The sequence below is a fragment of the Oryctolagus cuniculus genome, chromosome 6 (assembly GCF_051225735.1).
Source record: "Oryctolagus cuniculus isolate XC-2025 breed Fujian yellow rabbit chromosome 6, ASM5122573v1, whole genome shotgun sequence".
Classification (NCBI taxonomy): domain Eukaryota; kingdom Metazoa; phylum Chordata; class Mammalia; order Lagomorpha; family Leporidae; genus Oryctolagus; species Oryctolagus cuniculus.
In genome coordinates, this window is record NC_142872.1 from 17131703 (window position 1) to 17154471 (window position 22769).

At 49.8% G+C, this 22769-nt stretch overlaps 1 protein-coding gene across 4 annotated transcripts in view; it reads right to left on the reverse strand.

Moving 5' to 3' along the window:
• Positions 1-2157: 2157 nt before the first annotated feature.
• Positions 2158-22769, reverse strand: part of ALDH7A1 (aldehyde dehydrogenase 7 family member A1) — a 43282-nt gene continuing 22670 nt past the window's right edge. For all 4 annotated transcript variants that reach the window (XM_070076067.1, XM_051844160.2, XM_070076068.2 and 1 more), the window contains 11 exons: positions 19536-19613; positions 16754-16851; positions 13743-13784; positions 11272-11366; positions 8939-9023; positions 7753-7859; positions 6425-6541; positions 4566-4663; positions 4335-4408; positions 4049-4124; positions 2158-2389 (listed from right to left, as the gene is read on the reverse strand). In XM_070076067.1, the coding sequence (XP_069932168.1) occupies positions 2335-2389; positions 4049-4124; positions 4335-4408; positions 4566-4663; positions 6425-6541; positions 7753-7859; positions 8939-9023; positions 11272-11366; positions 13743-13784; positions 16754-16851; positions 19536-19613 (925 nt within the window). In that variant the 3' untranslated portion in view covers positions 2158-2334. The remainder of the gene's footprint in view (positions 2390-4048; positions 4125-4334; positions 4409-4565; positions 4664-6424; positions 6542-7752; positions 7860-8938; positions 9024-11271; positions 11367-13742; positions 13785-16753; positions 16852-19535; positions 19614-22769) is intronic.

Sequence of the window (22769 nt, forward strand, 5' to 3'; positions counted from 1 at the left end):
TGATACAGCTGACATTTTGGAGTACTTTATAACACGATGCTGTGAAAACAGGACATAAGAACATATTTCAATATAAAATAATTTTGCACAGCTTCACAAACTGGAAACGGCCTGCCCTAATCACTCAGTACCGTCTTCCGCACAGACTTCTGCCGTGACTCAGGCTGGTGGGAGCTGAGGGCCGGGTGGCTGCCACGTGGAGGGACAGCACAGAGCACCAGGTCGACAGGTGGCCAGGGCCCCTGCACCGGGCAGCTTGCCCAAGAGGAGGCTCAGGCTCGAGGCACAGAGGCGGCCGCCTGCCCCCAGCAAACACTGCCAGGCCCGACGAGGAGTCGGGGTGAGGACCGAGCCCGGGGAACCACAGGAGCGGAGCAGCTGAACAGAATGGTCTCGGGCGGCCGGAGATGCCAGGAGCGCTTTCACCAGGAGTCTGCCGCGTATGTTCTGCCTCCGAGTGCCCGAGGTGGCAGGGCCCAGGCAAGCAGTGAACTCCATGTCTGTCCTGCACATCTGCCACGGAACACAGCCGTCAGGAGCAAGAGCCACAACTGGGGGCTTTGGATTGTTTTGTTGTTTCTGTTGTTGCTGAAAGGCGGAGTTAGAGACAGAGGGGGAGAGACACACGGATTGATCTGTGGCTGGTTCACTCCCCAAACGGCTGCCATGGCTGGAGCTGGGCTGGGTGGAAGCCAGGAGCATGGAACACCCTCTGGGGCTCCCACGGGGGTGGCAGGGACCCAAGCACTTGGGCCACCTTCTGCTGCTTTCCAAGGGGCATCAGCAGGGAGCTGGATCAGAAGTGGAGCAGCTGGGACTTGAACCAGTGCACAAAAGGGATGCAGGCGTCACAGGCGGTGGCTTCACGTGCTACGTCACAATGCTGGCCCCGCCCTACCTCAGCTTGAACACCCCAAGTCCTTCCAAACTATAGTCCTCAGCAAGTAAGGGACACACCCACTTCCCTCTCTCTTACACACCGGCCAGAGGTGGGTAACGCCAGTCAGCTCACCGCGAAGGTTCCTTGGGACATCCTGCGTTTCCTGCTAAGTTTACTTTCTCTCCTCCAATCTGTTCTGCACTCCCTGATTAACGCCGTGGCGTGGCCCATTTTGTCCAGCCCCATGAAATGCTCCACAAAACCTGGATGGAGTTCCACGCTCCTGGTGTTGGCCCGACCAAGCCCCAGCTGCTGTGGGCACCTGAGGAGTGAACCTGCAGATGAAGGTTCTCCTCTCTCCGTCTGCCTTTCAAGTAGATGAAGATAAATAAACAAACATAAAACAACAGGTCGACCAGAAGAAAAACACTAGTGGAGTTTGTGTCCCTGTGCATTGACACAGCCTTTTCACTTTTTCATCTCCCATGACTGTGGGTCTTGGAGACACAGCCCAGCAGGAACCCAGTGAAGCTAAGACCTCCCCAGAGAGAGGGCCTGTGCTCCCGTGAGGAGCCTGCCGTCACCTCCAGCCCTGCTCAGAGACCACCACGTGCCTCTGGCAGCGCTGCCTTCAGCTTCCCCATCTCACACAGGGGAAAATCTACTATGCATTACCCTCGGCCACTCACACTAAGCAGCAAGTCTGAGCAGAGGCCAGGAACTCAGGGCCACGGCCGTGGTGCAGTGGGTTAAGCCGCCGCATGTGACACCGGCATGCCACAGCAGTGCCGGTTCGAGTTCTCCGGCAGTTCTACCTCCAATCCAGCTCCCGGCTAATGTGCTCGGGAAAGCAGAGGAACATGGTCTAAGAACTCGGGGTCCTGCAACCCACATGGGAGACCCAGATGCAGTTCTGGGCTCCTGGGTTCAGCCTGGCCCAGAGGCTAGAACTCTGCCTTTCAGACAACAGCAACAACAAAGAATCTCAGAAAGAAAAAGCAGCTAAGGAAAGCACACCAAGTCTGCTCAGAGGGCCCTCTGGATCCTGCCATCGGAACCCTCCCCTCTGCAGAGACGGCGTACGTGACCAGGGTACGTAACCCCGTGTGACCGAGCCCGCCCTGCCCGAGGGCAGGCAGGACTCTCAGCTGTGGCGGCCCGAGTCAGCCTGCGGCCTTGCGCCCACGGCCTCAGCAAGTGCTTCTGAGAAGACAGCAGACGACTGAGAACTACTAAAAATACTCACTTTCTGAAACACATGTACGTGAGCAGTGACCTAAGCTGTGAAAAATTTATTTGGGCTTTTTTAAAAACAGTGGCGAGTGAGGGCTGTGAGGTCCCGGGGGAGGAGTCCCCCCACATTCTAAGGCACGTTCGGGGCATCTCTTGGTTCCGTGTTCCTCAGACACAGCCACAGGAATGCCGGCCCGCGCTGCCGAGGCTCGGGAACGCCTTTACTGGAACTTGATTCCTTGAGCCAGAGGAAGGTCTTTACTGTAGTTGATGGTACTGCGGGCAGAAACCAAATACAAATCAATGAGTACCAGCACATACACAATAAACGGTATTTTCATGCCATCAAAATTAGGGGCCAGCGCTGTGGCATAGTGGGTAACGCTGTGGCCTGCAGCGTCGGCATCCCATATGGGCATCGGTTGGAGTCCTGGCTGCTTCAGTTCCAACCCAGCGCCCTGCTAATGTGCCTGGGAGAGCAGCAGAAGATGGCCCAAGTCTTTGGGCCCCTGTACCCTCATGGGAGACCCAGAAGAAACTCCTGGCTCCTGCCTTTGGATTGGCGCAGCTCTGCTGTTGTGGCTTTCTAGGGAGTGAACCAGTGGATGGAAGAGCTACCTCGTTCTCTGCCTCTGCCTCTCTGTAACGCTGCCTTTCAAATAAATAAATAAATATTTACAAAAAAAAGAATGTAGCAGTTCCGCTTATATTGAAGGTAACATGTCTAAGTTATTAAGTGACAGGAAAAACTTAGGATATAAAGCAATGCTAGTGTGGATCCTGCCCTAGAGAGACCCACACAACGGTCTGATAGACACAGCACACACATGTTATTTACGGTTTTCTTTTGGGCAGAGCATGAAAACATGGCAGCTACAACTATGACCTCCTTGTTCCATAATGTGCACTGAATTAACAGGGCCAACACTGATACTCTTATTTTGATAGAAATAAAATGAAGGGAAACTATACCCCTTAAATGGTTGCAGAAAAACCACGACCCACAAGGTTGCCCTCTCCACCTGTCTGGGCCCCAGAAAGGAACGGGAAGTTGTCTGGGGTGAAGAAGCCGCACTGGGAAGGCTGTCAGAACTGCCCGACGGGAACACGGAGGCCGGGGCCCAGGGGAGTGAGGCTGAAAAGCCCCCAAGGCTGCCGACCTCGGCAGAAGTCGGGGTGGGACGAGGATGGGTCTCCCGGTTCCCATGCGGTGCTCTTGCCAACAGAACCCAAAACTATGAGATTCCAAAGGCTCTGAAATCTGAAATTTTTTGAGCATCGACAAAAAGTTTCGACCAAAGTTTCAGATTTTGGACTTCTGATTTTCAAATCCAGGACGCTCACTCGACCGATAAAATCTGTACAAATATTTCAAAAAACTGTAAACTCTGAAAGCTCAAACACTAAGGGCAACACAACGTGCCTGCCATGGACCTGACACTCATGCTGCTTTATGCACATGCGTGAAACCTGCTCTACCCAAGGCAAATGGGGAATGAAAGCACAAAAGGAGGTCTCGGTCAGACCCGCCCAGCCTCGGGCTCCCCAGCACCGCGCCTGTGCTAGGTAGGTGACCTAAGCCACTCTCGAGGGTCCTGCTCTCTGGGGCCCCGCCTGCTGGCCAGGCCTCTGGGCCTCTCTGTCTTCTGCTGTTCTTGCCATGTGGGTGTGGTAGCTGCATCCAAGGAGGAAATGCGAAGGGAAGGCCTGCAGGGTCCTGACTGTCTCCTGCCGAGAGACCACCAGCAAGACAGCATCACAGCTGGGTGCTGGGCACCGCTGCGGCTGCACAGGAAGAACAACACACGCAAGACCTCCGAGAGGAGACAGCTGGTGGGCGCTAGGTGTTCCGGAGCCCAAACAGAGAGAAGAGTGTAGAAGCATGGAGCCAGCCCGGTGACCGGCTCCACCCGCCTTCCCACAGCCTGGTCCTACCAGGTGGATCTCCTCATGTACTGCTTCCAGGCATCGCTGCCGGACTCCCGGCCGCCTCCGGTGTGCTTTTCTCCTCCTAGGGAAACACAGGGCAATCACGTATCATCTGAGCAATTCCGATCTGCGCACATGAAATGAGATACCTGAAGGAGACCAGAGGCGCAGGCGCCGTGGCACGGTGGATCAGGCCTCCACTGGGACACGCACATCCCATAATGGAGGGCTGGGACTGAGTCTTGCCTCTGCCCCCCGACCCATGGACGGGGAGAAATGACGCTCCACCTACCGAATGCACCTCCGATCTCGGCCCCGCTCGTTGGAATATTGACGTTTACGATGCCGCAGTCCGAGCCTCGAGGCCTGTGCGTGACGGCGGAGCCACGGTGAGAAACAAAACAAATAAAAACAGAGAAGCACACGGCCCCAGCAATCAAAGACTCTCAATCCCCCCAAAAAATCGATTTTCAGCTATGATTTTTTTATGTACTGTCTACAAATGTTCAGAGCGAAGTTCTACCCAAGCCAGCGGAAGATTCTGCCCAAGTCTTTGGTGAAGATGCTACTGGAAAGGCCCTGTTTGACTTCGTTATTCCAGGCAAAGACCTCGTCTTCATCCTGAAAGGGCAGACGTGAGAAGCCGTCAGATGGTGCGGTGTTCGGGTCACAGGTTACTGACATCAAACTCATTTCATTTCAAGAGGTATGTTAGTATAACTTCAGTGTACTAAAGAAAACCAGCCGCAAGCCCTATCAGAATCCTGCATCCCGCTGTTGGTTCAAGCCCCAGCTGCTGCAGTTCCAATCCAGCTCCCTAACACTCCCGAGAAGCCGCAGACAATGGCTCAAGTAGCCGAGTTCCTGCCACCCAAGTGGGAGAAGAGGACGGAGCTCCTGGTTCCTGATCTCAAGCGGACCAGCCCTGGTTGTTGTGGGTATCTGGGGAATGAACCAGCGGACAGAAGATCTCTCTCCCTCTCTCTCTGTTGCTCTGCCTTGCAAATAAATAAATAAATCTTAAAACAAAAAAAAAAAAGAAATAAGAGGAAAGCAAAGAGTAAGTAAACATTTTACTAATTCTATGTTTCTCCTATAAAGTGGATTATTTTTAATAAATAGAATTTTGGGCGGTTTCCTCCTAATTATACTTTCAGAAACAAAGATTAGTACATTCTTCTATTCAAGCCACTATATGTAACAGCTATAGTTATTAAGCTCTTGTTATGTGAAACACAGTGATCTAACCACTTAACACACATCTAGTTTTTTAACCTTACCCTATGACACAGATTTTACACTGGCCCCAATTTACAGATGAGGCAGCTGAGGCCAAGGGCACGAAATAATCTCACCAGTGCTCACAGTCAAACACACACACATTATGAAACATCAGATTGTACTCTGGTCAACCAATGCTCACAGTCAAACACACACACATTATGAGACATCAGATTGTACTCTCTGGTCAACACATGTGAAACACTGATAGACAATTTAAAGGAAGATTTAAAGAAATGAAATTACATAATTGCAATAAGGTACAATTCTCACCACCCTCTGTTAATAACAGCACATTCAAAAAAAATTTTTTTTAAGATTTATTTATTTAGTGTGAAGGCAGAGTTACAGAGATAGAGAGTGAGACAGTGAGATTTTCCAACTGTTGGTTCACTTTCCAAACAGCTACAACAACCCCAGGGCTGGACCAGGGAAAGGTCAATAGTATGAAGCTTCTTTCGAGTCTCCCACGTGGGTGCAGGGGTCCAAGCACTTGGGTCATCCTCCACTGTCCTCCCAGGTGCATTAGCACTGAGCAGGATGGGAAGTGGAGCAACCAGGACTCAAACTGGCACCCACATGGGACGTCAGCACCGCAAGCAGCTTTACCCGCTATGCCACAGCGCCGGCCCCACATTCAAACCATGATTCAGTCTCTGCCACCCCAACCCTGAATATTTCTGACAAGACTAGGGCCTAGCTCATGAGTACCTTCACCTGTTACAAGTTCCCTCCGCTGCCCTCCAACGCACTACTGAAACTGTGTCTTCACACTGTCTCCGCATCTCCTTCTTGGGCCTACTGACATACACACAGCACTCTGTTTAACTGAACTATCCAGTCCCAAGTTCAGGAGAAACGGCCTCCATGGCCCACACAGGTAAGAACCGTGAGACACAGGAGACAAGGGCCACTTGTTGCATCCACACCAGCACTGGTCCACACATGTTTCATAGCCAATGTGTTCATCCCATTATATTTTACCCTGACTCTGCAGATTTCGTGGCTTTACACACCCTTCTCAAGGCTGATCATTCCCCCTTAGTCTCATCATTTGCTTCAACCTTGGACTAGAAGAAGAGACAGTGAATTCAGGCTTACCTTGAATTTAAAGACATACAGAATTGGAGCGAAAGTCTCTGTGTGGGCGATGGCTGCGTCGTGGGCAAGACCTGTCACGATTGTGGGTTCCACATAGTTTCCAGGGCGATCCATAACCTGCAGCAGAGAAAGGAAATTAGGAGAGAAAGCTCTAGGTCTCCCGGAGGACACAATCTTTGACTACACTTGGGAGAAGAAAACAAACAGCATTTCTGGATGAATGATTTCTCCAAAGCAATCTCTGCTCACAAAGAAAATGATCTCTCCTCCTGTGTTCACTTGGTGGTAACTCAGACGCTCAGAGAAACACATGAACAGTGACATGGGTGAGAACCACGTTACACTGGAAAAACACTGCTGCAACTGGTTATGTTAAAATTCATGTAATCTCAAAACAGGCAACCTATGTCCACTGTGTCGCCTACTGCGACCTCCCAAAATGCATGTGGTGAAGCACCACACTCAATGTGATTACATGTGAAATAGGATTTTAAAGGAGGTAATCAAGAGGTCATAATAAATGAGTCCTTAGGATGGGGCCCTAATCCACCAGGATCAGTGTTCTTTTAAGAACAGGAAGAGAGGCAGGTGATGGTACCATGGCTAAGACTCCACGTGAGACAGCCCCATCTCATCTGAGAGGCCAGGGTCAGTGACCAGCTCTGCTTCTGATTCAGTTTCATGCCACTGTGCACCCGAAGGAGGCAACAGAAGATGACCCCAGTACTTGGGTCCCTGCCACCCAACATGGGAGACCCAGATTGAGTTCCGCGCTCCTGGCTTCGACCTGACCCAGCCCTGGCTGTCGAAGGCGTGTGAGGAGTAAACCAGCGGGTGGAAGATTTCTCTCTCTCCCTCACTCTCTGCCTTTCAAACACATTTTAAAAGCAAAAACAAAATAAAGTAAGTAAACTTTAAAAACTTGTGGGTCAAGCTTTTGCAAAGATGAAGACAACAAAGCCCAACAATCCATACAGAAAATACCCCAGCTGGACATCAACGGCATCACAAACACCCGCAGTCACGTGGCTAAAATAACACGCGTGTGGTCTGCACTTCTGAGCACAAACTCTTCTACTAGATCATGCAAATGAGGTCTCCTTTCTACACAAACTCCCAGCAGCACTAGCACCCGAACTTCTGGAGCGTCCCCCCAGAAAAGTCCCATGCATTTATGGGTCTTTCTGTATAACATGTACTTCTCCCTTAGAAACCAGCTGGGGAGAGGGATGCCAAAGTGGGGACCCGCCCCCAGTTTGCCCAGAGCCCCAGGTGCCTGGGGAGAGAGAGAGAAGCGCCACCACGGCCAAGGTCAGTGCTGGCCTTACCTTGCCCCCGTAGACCACGGTGCCTCCCTCTTTCTTCGCTTCTTCCACTGCTCCAAGAAACATGCTCACTGCTTGCTTGGTGTGGAGTGGCCCGTAGAGAACATTGGCTGGAGACAGAAAAGGAATGCTTCTCATCCCGCCCTAAATAGCATCCTGTTGGTATTGTAACAGCTTTCCCAAAGAACAGGCCAATCTCTTCCTGCATCCTCCAGCTGAGGGCAGGAATCGGCAACCTTTTACCATAGAGGCCCAGACAGCAAACATTTCACGCTTTGCACCCCATTCCTGGTCTCCATCACAGTCATTCACCTCTACCAGCGCAGTGCAACCTACAGACGAGTGGGCGTGGCTGTGTGTGATAAACTTCCTTCACAGAAACAAGCAGCAGGCCCCATCTGTTTGCCAACCCCTGGTTTATGGACAGCTATCACGTAATCAGAGCACTGCATTAAAAATACAGGGTCAGCTTACTCATTACAGTGTGACCATTCTCCAAGACGTCACAGGCGTACTGCCAGGTGTGCAATTCGACATGGGAGACAGATACTACTCCGGGTCAAGGCTACTGGAAACAGGCGCACGGAAGGAGGAAGATTCAGTAAGGCCCTGGGAGGAGGTGGCCCTGTAGCACAGCCAGCCACAGGAAGGGCATGTCCAGCCAAGAGCCAAGAGTGTGACAAGACAGAGCCGAGAAGCCTATGGCACTGAATGAAGGCTGGTGAGGCCAGAGATCACTCAGAGAGCCAGGACAAAGAAACACGGGAGGCCCGGCCGGACGACAGGACAGGAGGCAGAGGTCAGGCCACACAAGAAGGAATCAGAAGGAAATGAGGTTTTCATCTAAGAGCAAAGAGAAATCATGGGGGTATTTTTAAACAGGAAAATGAATTATCTGATTCTATCTTTAAAAAATCACTTTCCGCTATAGCAAGAAACTCAGCTAAGGGATTCCGGCAGCAGGAGAGAAAAGTCCCACAAATCTCATCCATCTAAACAGCACCTCCCAGGCCCCCCCCAGCCCAGGTCCTGCACCCAGGAAGCTAACCAAGCAGCAAAGGGTCCCCCAGATGTCCAAAACCTGCTCTGCAAGCCCCCAGGCCTCTCAGGAAAGTGGGGAAAGCTTGAGGATCAGAAATGCTCGTAACCCCAGCTGACAGAAGAGGAGGACCTTTGGCCAGATACTCACAGTCCCAGGGGTTCCCGACACGGATCTGTGCGTAGGCCTTGGTAAGTCTGTTCACGACTTCATCATGGATGCTTTCATGCAAAAACTAAGTGAAAAGAGAAACACTCCAGGGAACAGTAGCAGACATACACACATTTTCCAATAACAAATAATTTCCTTAGTAGTACTTATTAACAGCAAGGTGAGATATTGTAATCTCTGAAAATTTAATCAAATAAAAGCTGATGTCTATGTTAAAGTGATACAACTTCTAAGATTAACTACATGAAGATATTTTCCTCTAGGCAGATGGCAGAATAAAGTCCTAAGCCAGGTCTTCATCAGGTTCCTACAGATCTGTCTGGTGAAGCTCCACAAACCCATGATCCCTGCTCTTGTTCATCTACCTTGGCGCAGGGCCCCAAGCACAGAAGTCCTTACCTAACCACAGCTTCATTTACAGTCCTTCAACCTACTCGGACCCACAACGGGTTTACCAGAAGATAAGTTCATGAGAGCCGAGGAACGTACACCTGTCCCACATGGCAGCCACGCCTCTGGGTGAGCACAGGGCACCGAGGGCTGGCCAAGCAACCACTGCTGGGTACCTAGGTCACATGAAGACAAACCTCACTCTCACCGAGGGCAGGATGTGAGCTCTCCGCTCTGTTCTCAGTGTTGGAGGTGACCCTGCCAAACCACCCATCCTCTGGGTTGGTCTCCAGGTGGCGAATGGGCTGACACAACAAATGTAGTCAAAGACAGGTCCACTGTACTGGGATTTTTTTTCCTATATGTTGCTACTGTCTCCATGGACTTAATATAACTTTATTATAAAATAATATAACTTTAAATATAAAGCACAGGAAAAATAAAAGTTGGCTCAAAGAAAAATGCTTGGTGTTCACTCATTTCACACTTTATCATCTAATTAAGGGTATAATCACTTGTGTCCTTCTCAGTGTTAATGTAATAAATGTTTAAATGAACACATTTCATAAAAATTTTTAACATTTTACAAATATTGTGTCCTAGATTTTTTTTTTTTGAGAACATCAGCTAAGTAATGCGAAAATAAACAACAACTTTCCTTTGTTGGGGAACACAGGACAAAACAAACAGGAAAAGTGCAAACAGACAAGGCTAACTTTTTCTATACATTGTATATTACAGTAATTGGTTTAGATGAATCAATATTCTAGGAGGCCAGTGCTGTGGCATAGTGGGTAAAGCCACCACCTGGAGTGCCAGCATCCCACATAGGCGCCGGTTCACATCTCGGCTACTCTACTTCCGATCCAGTATGGCCTAGGAAAGTAGTAGAGATGGCCCAACTGCTTGGGCCCCTGTACCCACGTGGGAGACCCCGAAGAAGCTCCTGGCTCCTGGCTTCAGATCAGCACAGCTCTGGCTGTTGTGGCCATGTGGGGAGTGAACCAGTGGATGGAAGATCTCTTTTTTTCTCTCTCTCTGCCTCTGCCTCTCTGTATCTCTGCCTTTCAAATAAATCTTTAAAAGAAAAATATTCTAAAGAATTTTTCTTCTCTCATAAAACCTAAAGCTAATTCCTCTGAAATTCAGCCACTGTTTTACTTACAAAAGCCAAATTCAACAACCATTCAAAAAGGGCAAATGTAGCCAAATTTGTACCTATTAAAACTTGCTGCAGTGACATTTTTAGTGTTATAAAAGCCATGAAAATTAGGGCCAGTGCTGTGGCGTAGTAGGCTAAGCCTTTGCCTATGGCGCCAACTTCCCATGTGGGCAGCAGTTCACGTCCTAGTTGCTCTTCTTCTGGTCCAGCTCCCTGCTGTGGCCTGGGAAAGCAGTGGAAGATGGCCCAAGTGCTTGGGCCCCTGCACCGGCATGGGAGACCAAGAAGCAGCTCCTGGCTCTTAGCTTCAGATCAGCTGCTGCGCCCACTTGGGGAGTGAACCAGTGTATAGACCTTTCTCTCTCTCTCTCTCTCTGTAACTCTACCTCTTAAATAAATAAATAAAATCTCTAAAGAAAAATTTTACATTTAATGTGTTTTACCACTCAAACATTTTTATGAAAGAACAAAGCTCTCTTTTAGTTTGTCCTACTTTGTCCATTTGGTTCTCGGAGTGCAGGTGAAAGCGGGCCTCATGTCCCAGGCTAGCCCAGGGTTGGCAGGGAGACCATGTTAGCTCAGGGTGGGAGAAAGGCAGAGCCCCTGGCTGAGCAACAGCTCGTGGAGAACACAGGGCTGGACATTTGTGAAGCGGCCTAAGGAGCCCATTTCTCAGGCCATGCTTCTGTGACGTGGACCACACAGAAACAGTTAAACGTGAGGGTCACAGCCAGGCTCAGGTGCCTGCGCGGACACTCACCAGTCGCCTCGCAGTGGTACACCTCTGGCCAGCTGTCCCCACGGCGGCAAACAGGGCTGATGGGACAACCAGGCTCAGGTCGGCGTCCTCGAAAGCTGAGAGAAGCAGACATACGGCCGTGAGCGAGACAAGACAGGAGCCGCGGGCCGCGCCACACAGGACACAACGAGGCCCGGGGGAAGCGCAGCAGGAGAGCGTGCACAGCCCGGCTGCAGGGCCACGCACGCTCACGAGGGGCAGGCCGCAGAGAACCCAGCCTCGCGCTCCACCGCCCTGCTCAGACTCCGGCCTCCTGCCCCGCCTCTCTGCTTCTGACCCTGACTCTGCCTCCTCTGTGTTCTCCCGGACATGCCCTCTGGAAGCTTCCAGGTCCCAGTCTCAATTCCCGGCCTATTCTGCCGCCAGCTTCTCCGGGCCTCGGGGCAATGGGAACACCCGGCGCTCAGTCAGCGTGTCCCTGCTGGCACCCCACGCAAGTCTTGCCGAATCTCTGGAACCCATCTGCGCTGTCCTCCTGCCCCAGGGGAGCTCACCCTTGTCTTCATGGGGAACCGCAAAGCGCTCAGGCACAAGGCCGTCGGCCGCTTCCTCCGTCCCTCCAGAGGACCAGCGCACCACACTTCCACCTTCCTCTCCACTCCATGTTCCTTCCTCAGCCGCCCACAGAAACATCAGCACTCTCGCACTCACACTACCTGCAACTCCGTCCTCCCTGCACCCTCCGGCCCAGTTCCCTCCACCAGCTTCAACTGTGCCTTCTCCATCCCAGCAGCGGGCTCAGACCAGGACGAGGATTAAGGAGATGCTCTGTGCAGACAGACCAGAGCTCTTGCCCTCTCCACCACCCTTCAGTCGTGTTACTTTAACCTTTCTAAGCCTCGGTTTCTTCATCTGTGAAATGGGGCGATCGTGTCTGGGGCAATAGCGGAAGGCGGTAAGGCGCTGGCAAAGAGCTGTGCTCTGATTGCCGGGATACACCTGCCAGCATTTGTCACTTACAGCCTGTCACTGCAGGCACACAATCATTTCGGGTCTCAGAGGCTAAGCTTTCAACAAGATTGAAAACGGGGCTGTTGTGGGGATTCAGTGAAATCACGCACATGAATCAGCACTGGCTGGAACTCAGTGCTCAGCAGGTGGTGACTACACCTGCCAGTGAAGTCTCTAACGAGATTAGAACTTCCATCAGGAATCAAAGTCGCCGTGTACTTCTGAGACCTCTGCTGTCTGCCACAGACATGCACGTATTTACACGTGATGATGATGGCAACACAGAGATTAGCAACTCTTCCTTTGCATCACAAAAGCTGTCCTTAAGCCTCAACCTACTGCTTTTCAGTAAGGTAAGCTGCTACACGCTTTCCTTTAGTGCCAGACTCAAACATTTGAAAAAGAGATTAAGGAACCACTAAGCCTCCCAAAATAAAAGCACTAAAGGGGTGGGGGTGGGGGGGGGCATTTTGCCCAATGGTTAAGATGTCAATTGACGGGGCCGGTGCTGTGGCACAGCAGGTTAACACCCTGGCCTGAAGTGCCAGCATCCCATGCGGGCACTGGTTCGAGACCCGGCTGCTCCAATTCTGATCCAGCTCTCTTCTATGGCCTGGGACAGCAGCAGAATGGCCCAAGTCCTTGGGCCCCTGCACCCGCATGGGAGACCCAGAGGAAGCTCCTGGTTCCTGGCTTCGGATCGGCACAGCTCCAGCCATTGCGGCCAGTTGGGGAATGAGCCATCGGATGGAAGACACCTCTCTCTCTCTCTCTCTCTCTCTCTCTCTGTGTGTGTGTGTAACTCTGACTTTTGAATAAATAAATAAATCTTTAAAAAAAAAAAAAGATGTCAACTGAGTGCCCATGTCCCAGATCAGAGCACCTGGCTCCCAACTCCAGCTCCCTGCTAACGCACATCCTGAGAGGCAGTAGATGACGGCTCAAGGCTGGGGTCCCTGACACCCAAGCAGACTTGGACTGGGTTTCTCGGTTCCTGACTCCAACCTGGCCCAGCCTTGGTCAGTGCAGGCATTTGCACAGCAAACCAGCAGATGGGAGCTCTCTCTGTGTTTGTCTTTCTACCTCTCAAATAAGTAAATTAAATGAAAGCACTCGATACTTCATGGAAGAGAACTAATATTCCTGAAACCTAAAGGAATCATCAAGTCACCTAAGAGTTACTTATTCTAGAGAAACGTGTGACTTGCTTTCAGACAGCAAGAAAAACACAAGACATCAAAACACACAACAGAGATCACACACGGGTTCTAGGGCCCAGGTAACATTTTCCCAACAAAAATACGTTGTACCCTTCCTTCTTTAAAGAAAGCCTATGAACTGTGTCTGACAAAAATAAATCCTAAACATGGGAATTGGGGTCTAGAGACACAAAACACAGAACGGATGAGTTCGAAAATAAGTCCCACGTATTCAGGATGGCTCCTGAGGATTTTCTGAAACGACAAGAAGGGCAGTCTTACCAATAATGGCATTGTTTCCTCCAAGTTCTAATAAACTTCTCCCTTTAAAAAAACCACAAACACAAGTTAATTACTATTTTAGTATTTCTTGTACATTGCCATACAGCCTCAAATTGTAACCTATGCCAATTATTTTTTAATTTACTTTCCGCCTGATTTTGATAACTACACCACGGTTATGGGAGAGAATGTTTGTGTTCTTAAGAAATACACTGAAACATTTACTGGTAAAGAACAAATGTCTTCAGCTCACTCCAAACAACTCAACAGTAATGTGCACCCACAACACACGTGTACACATACATGTTGCTAGAGAGACAGAGAGCTGATAAAGCAAACAGGGCAAAATGCAAGCAGTTGGTGAATTTGGCAAAAAGGTATATTTCAATACGTTATGTCTTGTTACTGTTATCTCAGTCTGAAATTACATAAGAAAGGAAAAACCAGTTCAGTGTAACATGGAGCAGCCACTATTGAAACACCATGGTGATGCCTCCCTAATTAAACACAGAATTACCATATGATCTAACAACAGAAATTGGTGGCTCCAAAGACACCTGTACGTTCAATGATTTGCAACAGCCAACATGTGGAAGCAACCCAAGTATCCATCAACAAGCGAACTGGTAAAGGAGATGTGATAAACCCACCCGTGGAAGGCTATGCAGCCTTAACCAGGAAGGAAACCCTGGGCCAGTTAACCCATCATCTTCCATCTCTTATCTGGCCACCAGTTTGAGTCCCAGCTCCTGCACTTCCAATCCAGATTCTTGATAACGTACCTGGGAAGGCCGTGGAAGATGGTCCAAGTACTCGGGCCTCTGCCGCCCATAGCAGAGACTGGCACGAAGCTCCGGGCTTCACCTTGGCCTAGCCCAGTCACAGCCATTTGGGGAGTGAACCAGATCAAAGATCTCTCTCTATGTCTGTCTGTCTCTCTCTCTTGTTCTCTATCACTTTACCTCTCAAATAAATGAATCTTGCATTTAAAAAAAATTTATTTCCATATAAGAAAAATTTTTAAGATCTCTTTTTAATTTATTTATTTGGCAGGTGTAGGATTATAGGCAGTGAGAAGGAAAGACAGAGAGAAAGGTCTTTCATCCACTGGTTCACTCCCCAAATGGCTGCAATGGCTGGAGCTGGGCTGATCCAAAGCCAGGAGCCAGGAGCTTCTTCCAGGTCTCCCACACGGGTGCAGGGGCCCAAGCACTTGGGCCATCTTCCACTGCTTTCCTAGGCCACAGCAGAGAGCTGGATTGGAAGAGGAGCAGCCAGGACTAGAACCAGTGCCCATATGGGATGCCAGTGCCACAGGCAGAGGATTAGCCTACTGTACCACAGTGCCTGCCGGCCCCATATAAAAAAATTTGAAATCTATGCATAGTTTTTTCACAATACACATTTTTCATGAACTTAATTTTTTTTTTATTTGAGAGGAGAAAGATAAAGAGAGAAAGTGATATTCCAATGCCGGGAATATCCAGGGATGGACCTGGGCCAAAGCCCAGAGTCAGTAACTCAAAAAAAAAAAACACCTCCCATGTGGGAAGCAGGAACCCAGTCACTTCAACCGTCACCACTGCCTCCCAGGGTCTGCATGAGCCAGAAGCTGGAATCCAGAGCGGGAGACTGGTCTCAAATCCCGGTACTTCATTTATGGGACATGGGTGTCTTACCCACAAACCCAGACACTTCATTAGGGGACATGGGTGTCTTATCCACAAACCCAGACACTTCATTTAGGGAACATGGGTGTCTTATCCACAAACCCAGACACTTCATTTAGAGGACATGGGTGTCTTATCCACAAACCCAGACACTTCATTAGGGGACATGGGTGTCTTACCCACTAGGCTAAACACCTGCCCCTCTGGGATCTTTCTGGGGACTCTCCATAAACTGATCTTTTTAATATCTATCTTATATCCTGTAAGCTTTCTGGCCCTGCTTACTAACTATAATGGCTGTTTATAAACTCGCTTTTTAAAGGAAATGCCTATCTAACAAAATGACAGGCATATTATCTAGTGAAGATCCATTTTTCACCAAGGTTAGAGCTTAAATTTAATCTAACAGCCAAAAACCAGTCACCGTTTTCCCTGAGAACTGCTTGAACCAGCCGTAAAGTGGAACACAAGAAGCTATGTCTGTAAGCTCTTTTCAACCGTACAAGCATACTTCCGAAGTTCATGGAAAATTAAAAGATATGTTCATTCTGGTGTGAAATAATTTTGAATTTCATACATACTCACATATACATGAAACATACAAGAGAAAAGAGCAAATTCAAACCCTCTATCCCACAATCACTCCAAGTCCTGTGTTCACCCATCCTGTTGAAACTGTTATTTTTTTCTTTTTAATTTGCCAACGAGGTATGCTAGAGGTGCAGTAGAATGTGAAAAATATTTTTTAAATCACTCTACTAGTCATTTAGTGAGAACGTCACATCCTTTCTAAATTATGCCGTTCAAACTGGGAACTTCCCTAATGTTCAGCTGTATCCTTGTCTTTCATTTGGACACTCAGGTAAACATAGCCAACGTCTCCTTGGAAAGCATCTAGAGAAAGGAAAAACACCCAGCTTTGAATTTCACATACATAATCCTAACGAAAGCCAAGTCCTAATTAGAAGGTTGTATTTAGGGGCAGGTGTATGGCACAGCAGTAAAGACCCTGCCGGAGAAGCCCACATCCAACATCAGAGTGCATACGTTCAAGTCACGGCTCCGTCCCTGAATCCAGCTTCCTGCTAATAATGTGCATCCGAGGAGGTATCGGGTGACGCCTCAAGTACCTGGGTCCCTGCCACCCACGTGGGCGACTGAGACTGAGTTCTGGGTTCCTGTGTAGCCTGGCCCAGCCTGGCTGGCTGTTGCAGACATTTAGGGAATGAGCCAGCAAATGGAAGACCTCTGTCTGTCACTGTCTCTCTCTCTTTCTGCCTTTCAAATAAAATGGAATCAAATAAGCAAACTTTAAAAAGAAAAAAGCAAGCCAGCACTCACCAAACCTCTCCTGCACCATCAGGGCCACCTGTTTGCCCACCTGTGTGCTCCCAGTGAAGGAGAGCAGGTTCACCCGCTCGTCTTTGGCCATTGCCGTGCTGCAGAGAAATAGAAACGGTCACCCAGGCTAAGAAACCAGGAACAGCAGCGCCCAAGGGCACCCAGCAAGAGAACATCGCCCTGGGCCTCTACTACAGCATCCCACGCAAGGGAGAGGACACAGATCCCAGGGGAGCAAGGCAAGGTCCCTGGGAAAACCCAATAGACGCTTCAGAGCACAGCCACACACACGCCAGGCGAACCTGCTCTGGGAGCCCCTGCGAACGGAAGCCTCCCAGAGGAAGAGGCGGGTCACGGGGGAAGCCCTTTCTGCACCCTGTGCGACCCCTTTCAGAATGAATAACCTAGGAGATCACGAGGAAACGCGAAGCAGCCCTGTTGGAAGCTGACAATAGCTGTGCTAGGACTTCCAGGGGCTTCCAGGGAACGTAGCTTAGATCCTCTGATGTGAACACCTTCATTCATCCAGGGCGTCAGAGGGTTCGGTGTGAGCCTAGCAGGGCAGCCACGGCGACTACTGGGAGGCTGGAGAGCCCGAGTCCCCCATGCAGCCTTCCCCAAGGTCGACTCGGCCAACATGAGCACAGAGGTACCCAAGGCAGCCACCGCACTTCTGCAGACAGTACTAGAACAGGGTACTTCAAAAAGTTCGTGGAAAATACAATTAAAAGATGTGCTTTGGAGTGGGCACTGTGGCACAGCAACGTAAGCCACCACCTGTTACACACATATCCCACATCAAAGTGCCACTTTGAGTCCCAGCTGCTCTGCTTCTGATCCAACTCCCTGCTAATGTGCCTGCGAAGCAGCAGAGGATGCCACACCCACATGGAGACCCAGATGGAGCCCCTGCCTCCTGCTCCAGCCTGGTCCAGTCTCCGCTGTTAGAGGCATGTGGGAAGTCAAACAGAGGATGGGAGAACTTTCTCTCTGCCACTCTGCCTTTCAAACACGTAAAATAAATTTAAATCTCATTTTTTAAAAAGAGATTTTATTTTATTTACTTGAAAGGCAGAGTGGTGACAGAGAGAAGTAAAGAGAGAGATCTTCCATCCACTGGTTTACTCCCCAAATGGCCACAATGGCTGCAGCTGAGCCAAGGCGAAGCCCGAAGCTCCATCCAGGTGTCCCGTGTGGGTGGCAGCGGCCCGAGTCCTCCACTGCTTTCCCAGGCGCACTAGCAGGGAGCTGGATCAGAAGTGGAGCAGCCGGAACGCGAACTGGTGGTACCCATATGGGGTGCTTGTGATGCAGGAGGTAGCCTAACTTGCTGTACCCCAACACTAGTCCCAATAAATAAATTTTTTAAAAAGTCATTTATTTTGGTGCAAAAAGATTTTGAAATTCATGCTGTTTTTTCATGCATTCATTTTTCATGAACTGTCTAAAAACCCCTCATGTGCAGATTTCAAAAAAATTTTTGCACCAAATTTTTTTTAAATTTTATGTGTTTTATTTTTATTTACTTGAGAGACAGAGAGGGAAAGAGAGGCCAAGACAGTTGGGCAGAAACCTTCCATACACTGGTTCACTCCCCAAAAGCCTGCAAGAGGCAGGGGTGAACCAGGCCAAAGCCAGCAGCTGGGGACTCAACCTAGGACTCCCCTGTGAGGAGCAGCGCCCCAAGTCCTGTGTCACCGCCTACTGCCTCCCAGGGTACACACTAGCAGGAGCTGGAATCAGAGTACAGCCTGGAGCCGAACCCCGGCACTCCAACACGGAATGCAGGCATCCTTAGCAGTGTCTTCACCACTGTGCCACATGCCAGCCCCATAAATGCACTGTTTAACTCTGTCTGCATGAACATTCTGAAGTACCCTCATCATCATCTGCACTAGTCCAAGAACACAAGAACAGAGGTCAAAGGATACCATATCTGTGTTACAAGTAACATTTAAACTTCACTGGGCACTATGGATGGGAGAGCTGCATTTTCTAACATTTTCTCATCCTGATGAACACAGGAGTAGCCTCCTGCCTCTGACTTCACTGCGGCAGCTCAGGAAAGACAGGAATACACTGACAGCACTGGAGTAAGATAATGTTTTCATCACAGCAGTATTAGAAGGCCACGTACTCTCTGATCCACTTGTAAGCAGTGCCCTGAACAGGCAGGTGTGCAGAGACACCACACATTAGTGTTTGCCAGGAGCGAGGGGCCAGGGGAATGGGAAGAGACTTGGAAGAGTTATAGGGTTTTCTCCTGTGGTGACCAAAATATTCAGAAATAAGACACCGAACTGCACATTTTAAAATGGAGGACTTGGTGGCATGTGAACCATACAGGAATTTAACAAAAAAGCAATTTGAAAAAAAAACCATGTTCCCGGGTTCCTTTATTTGATCAGCTGCAGAACTCACACAATCAGCTCGGTCCTTCACGGGCAGCGAGGCCATGGGCTGCAACTCCATAGCTTAGCTGTGTAAGTCAAGAGCTTTGGACCTGAAGCTGCAGGAAGCCACGGACTGCCAGCCACCACAGCATCTGCTGTTTCAGGATGCAAACGCCTTTCAGGGTGGCTCTCGGCCCCTAAAGGGGACTTCATATTCATCCTCCCAATAGGTCACTCATTAATAAAGAGAGAGCCCTGAAAGGTCCCAACGATAACACTAATTTCTAAGCACCACGGCTGTACTGGCTTTGTTATTCTATTCTAGAACGGAGGATCCCCAGAGAGCGACCTGGGTCCTCCCGCCAGGGTGCTCCCGGCCGGGCACCTACCCGATATCCGCCCCGCCACAGGTCAGGGAGCAAATCGCACCAGGCAGCCTGTTGTCCTCCAGAACCTTGGCGATTATCCTGCAAGGAGAAGCGACCACTAAGTAGGGCAGTAATTTCACTTCTGGAGACTTTTTTTTTTAAAATGAGTAAAATCCAACCAGTTGACTCTCCTTTCCCCACTCTCTCTCCCACCACTCAGTCAGGCATGGACTTCTCTCATGTTACAAACAACATTTGCTTTGCTTTGCTTTTTTTTTTAATATTTATTCATCTGAAAGGCACAGTATCATGGAAAGAGACACACACAGAGAGAAGGAAATCTGCCGTCCACTGCTTCTCTCCTCAGGTGGCCTTAACGGCCAGGGCCGGGCCAGGAGCCAGGACCTCCATCCTAGCCTCCCACGCATGTGGCAGGGGCCCACGTACTGGGACCCATCATCCACTGCTTGCCAGGTGCATTTGCAAGGAGCTGGACTGGAAGGAAGCAGAGAAGCCAGGACTGGAATATGCACGCAGTGTCTTAAGCTGCTGCTCCACGAAGCCAGGCCAGAGGAGAGCTATGCAAACATTTAGCAGTAGAGCTTTTTTCTCCCTAAGAGAATCTCAAGAAGGAAAAAGAAAACCAACACAGAGTATAAGTGGGAAACATGAAGCATTGGTCAGGCTGTTCGCACGATCGTTGTTTTCAGGAATTTTCTGCCACACTAGGAGGGTACCCCTGGTTCAGCTTGGCTGGGAGGGAGGGGCTCCCCCATCACAAATCCACCAATCAGTAGAAAGCAGCAAGATCTTAGAAAGATGAAGGGAATCAGAGGCAGTCGAATGAGACTGGAGCACGCCTCTGCAAACAGCTCAGTGAGAGCAGTGGTCAAGAATGAGAGATGAAGAGCATGTGGTCCCGGCAACCCAGCGGAGATGCCGCAGGAGCACGGGAGAGGGAGCCGGGCCCGCCCTGCAGAGCCCTGCCGCAGCTGTGCCCACGGCTTCACACCCAACGCTCTCCTCAGGATCCCCAAGCTCCTCCAGCCAAAGCACTGTGGACAACGCTTTTCTCTGACCGCCGACACTACTCCTGTTACACTCAGAAACACAGATCAAGCCTACTCAAGTCTGAGTGTGAGCTGTGGGACTGGCGCAAGGAGCTGCTTTTGCTGAAACAGGACCTTCTCATTCTGCGTTTCCAGAGGGGCAATAAAGCAGCGAACAGTTGTTTTCACAAACCGTCCAAACGTGGTATCCCCAACTGTTTACATTTCAAAAAGATCCAAATCCCGCTCCCACCCCAGGGAAAAGACACCCTCCTGGCTATTTTTTCTCCCTCCAAAGGACAGTACAGTCGAGGGTCATGTACTGCCCCTGTCACGGCTGGGACGGGGCTGCGGGCTGAACACTTCCTTCCAGGGACATAGGGCGTGTGTTCCATCTGCACTCGATGCACTGTTTTTAAGGAAAGGGACTCTGCTTTGTGCCTGGGGTAAAGGTTAACAAAGCCCTCTCCTCTCAAGCATGCGAATCCAGCTTCAGCTTCACCTCTGTCTCTGCTCCCTGGGTTGCGGGTTAAGTGTCAAGACTGCCAACAGTGTTACGTAGACAACAGGCTTATAATGACCACTGATTGGCCCACTGTGTCTGGGCTGGGATAAGCGGTCTATGAACAATCAATGGGGCCGCTATGCTTTTTCCTCCCCTGAGAGCAGTGATCCTTGTAACCGCACATCCTCTGTGGGCACCTGAAAGCTGTACCTACAGAACTGTTACAAGAGAGTCTGGTTCCTGCGGGGACCCAGGCTTTGAAGCCGAGGTAACACTGACGCCTGTGCAATGTGGATCTCACCACCTGCTCACACCTCCATGATGGACACAAAGACAAGGCCAGAGAGGAAGCCCTGATGCTGTCCTCGGGGCAACCACACTGCTGTCCTGTGTCCTCCCAGGCACACTGGCCCACAGGGGCCTGAGGCCATCTGACCACCTCAGCAGTCAGCTGAGTGTAAGAAGGCTGCCCAGAGGCATTGCCAAGCTTGGCTAATTCCAGAAGAAAAAAAAAATTAAGATTTATTTATTTATTTGAAAGTCAGAGTTACCAGCGGTCAGGGAGAGATAGAGAGAGCTTCCATTCTCTGGTTCACTCCCCAGATGACCACAGTAGTCAGGGCTGTGCCAGGCCAAAGCCAGGAGCCAGGAACTTTCTATGGGCCTCCCACAAGGGTGGCAGGGGCCCAAGCACTTGAGCCATCTTCTGTTGCTTTTCCCAAGCCATCAGCAGGGAACTGGATTGGAAGTAGAGCAGCCAGGACAAGAATCAATGACCATACAGGATGCTGGCGAGGCAGGCAGTCTCGTTACCCACTACACCACAATGCCTGCCCCATTGCAGCCAAACTCGTAATTCTATTTATTGCACTCTGTTAAAAATAGGGAATATTTTCAATTCTCCTGCAAAAATTAACCAGCACACGGACGGGCCCAAGGACTTGGGCCACTCTCTGCTGTTTTCCAAGGTACATTAGCAGCGAGCTGGATAGGAAGTGGAGCAGGCAGGACTCCAACCGATACCAACACAGAATGCTTATGCTGCTGGCTGGGGCTTTAATCCACTGTGCCACAGCATCAGTCCCCCAGCTTCCTGTTAATGTGCATCTTTGGAGGCAGTAGGTAATGGCTCCAGTCCTTGAGTCTCTGTCACTCATATGGAAGACCCAGAATGAGTTCTGGGCTCCTGGCTTCTGCCTGACCCAGCTCTAATAGTTTTGGTCATTTGGGAAGTGAACCAGAGGATGGACGATCTCTATTACCTCTGTTCCTGCCTTTTAGAAAGAGAGAGAGAGGAGGAAGGAGGAGAAGTAGTACAGAGGGAAGAAGTAAATTAAAAGCATCAGTTTTTTAAATAAAAAAAAATACAATACCAGTGCCAGCAGTATAACATAACAAATACATCTACCACCTGCGATGCCAGCATCACATCTGGGTGCCAGTTCGTGTCCCAGCTGCTCTACTGATCCAGCTCCCTAACAGCCTGGGAAAATGATGAAAGATGACCCAAGTGCTTAGGTCCCTGTACCCACATGGGAGACCCAGAAGAAGCTCTTGGCTCCTGGCTTCAGAATGGTGCTGTGCCAGTCACCACAGGCATCTGGAGAGTGAACTAGCAGGTAGAAGATTTCTGTCTCTCTCTCTTTCAAATAAATAAATATTTTTTGTTCTGTTTTGTTTTATATTTGAGATTTTCCAACT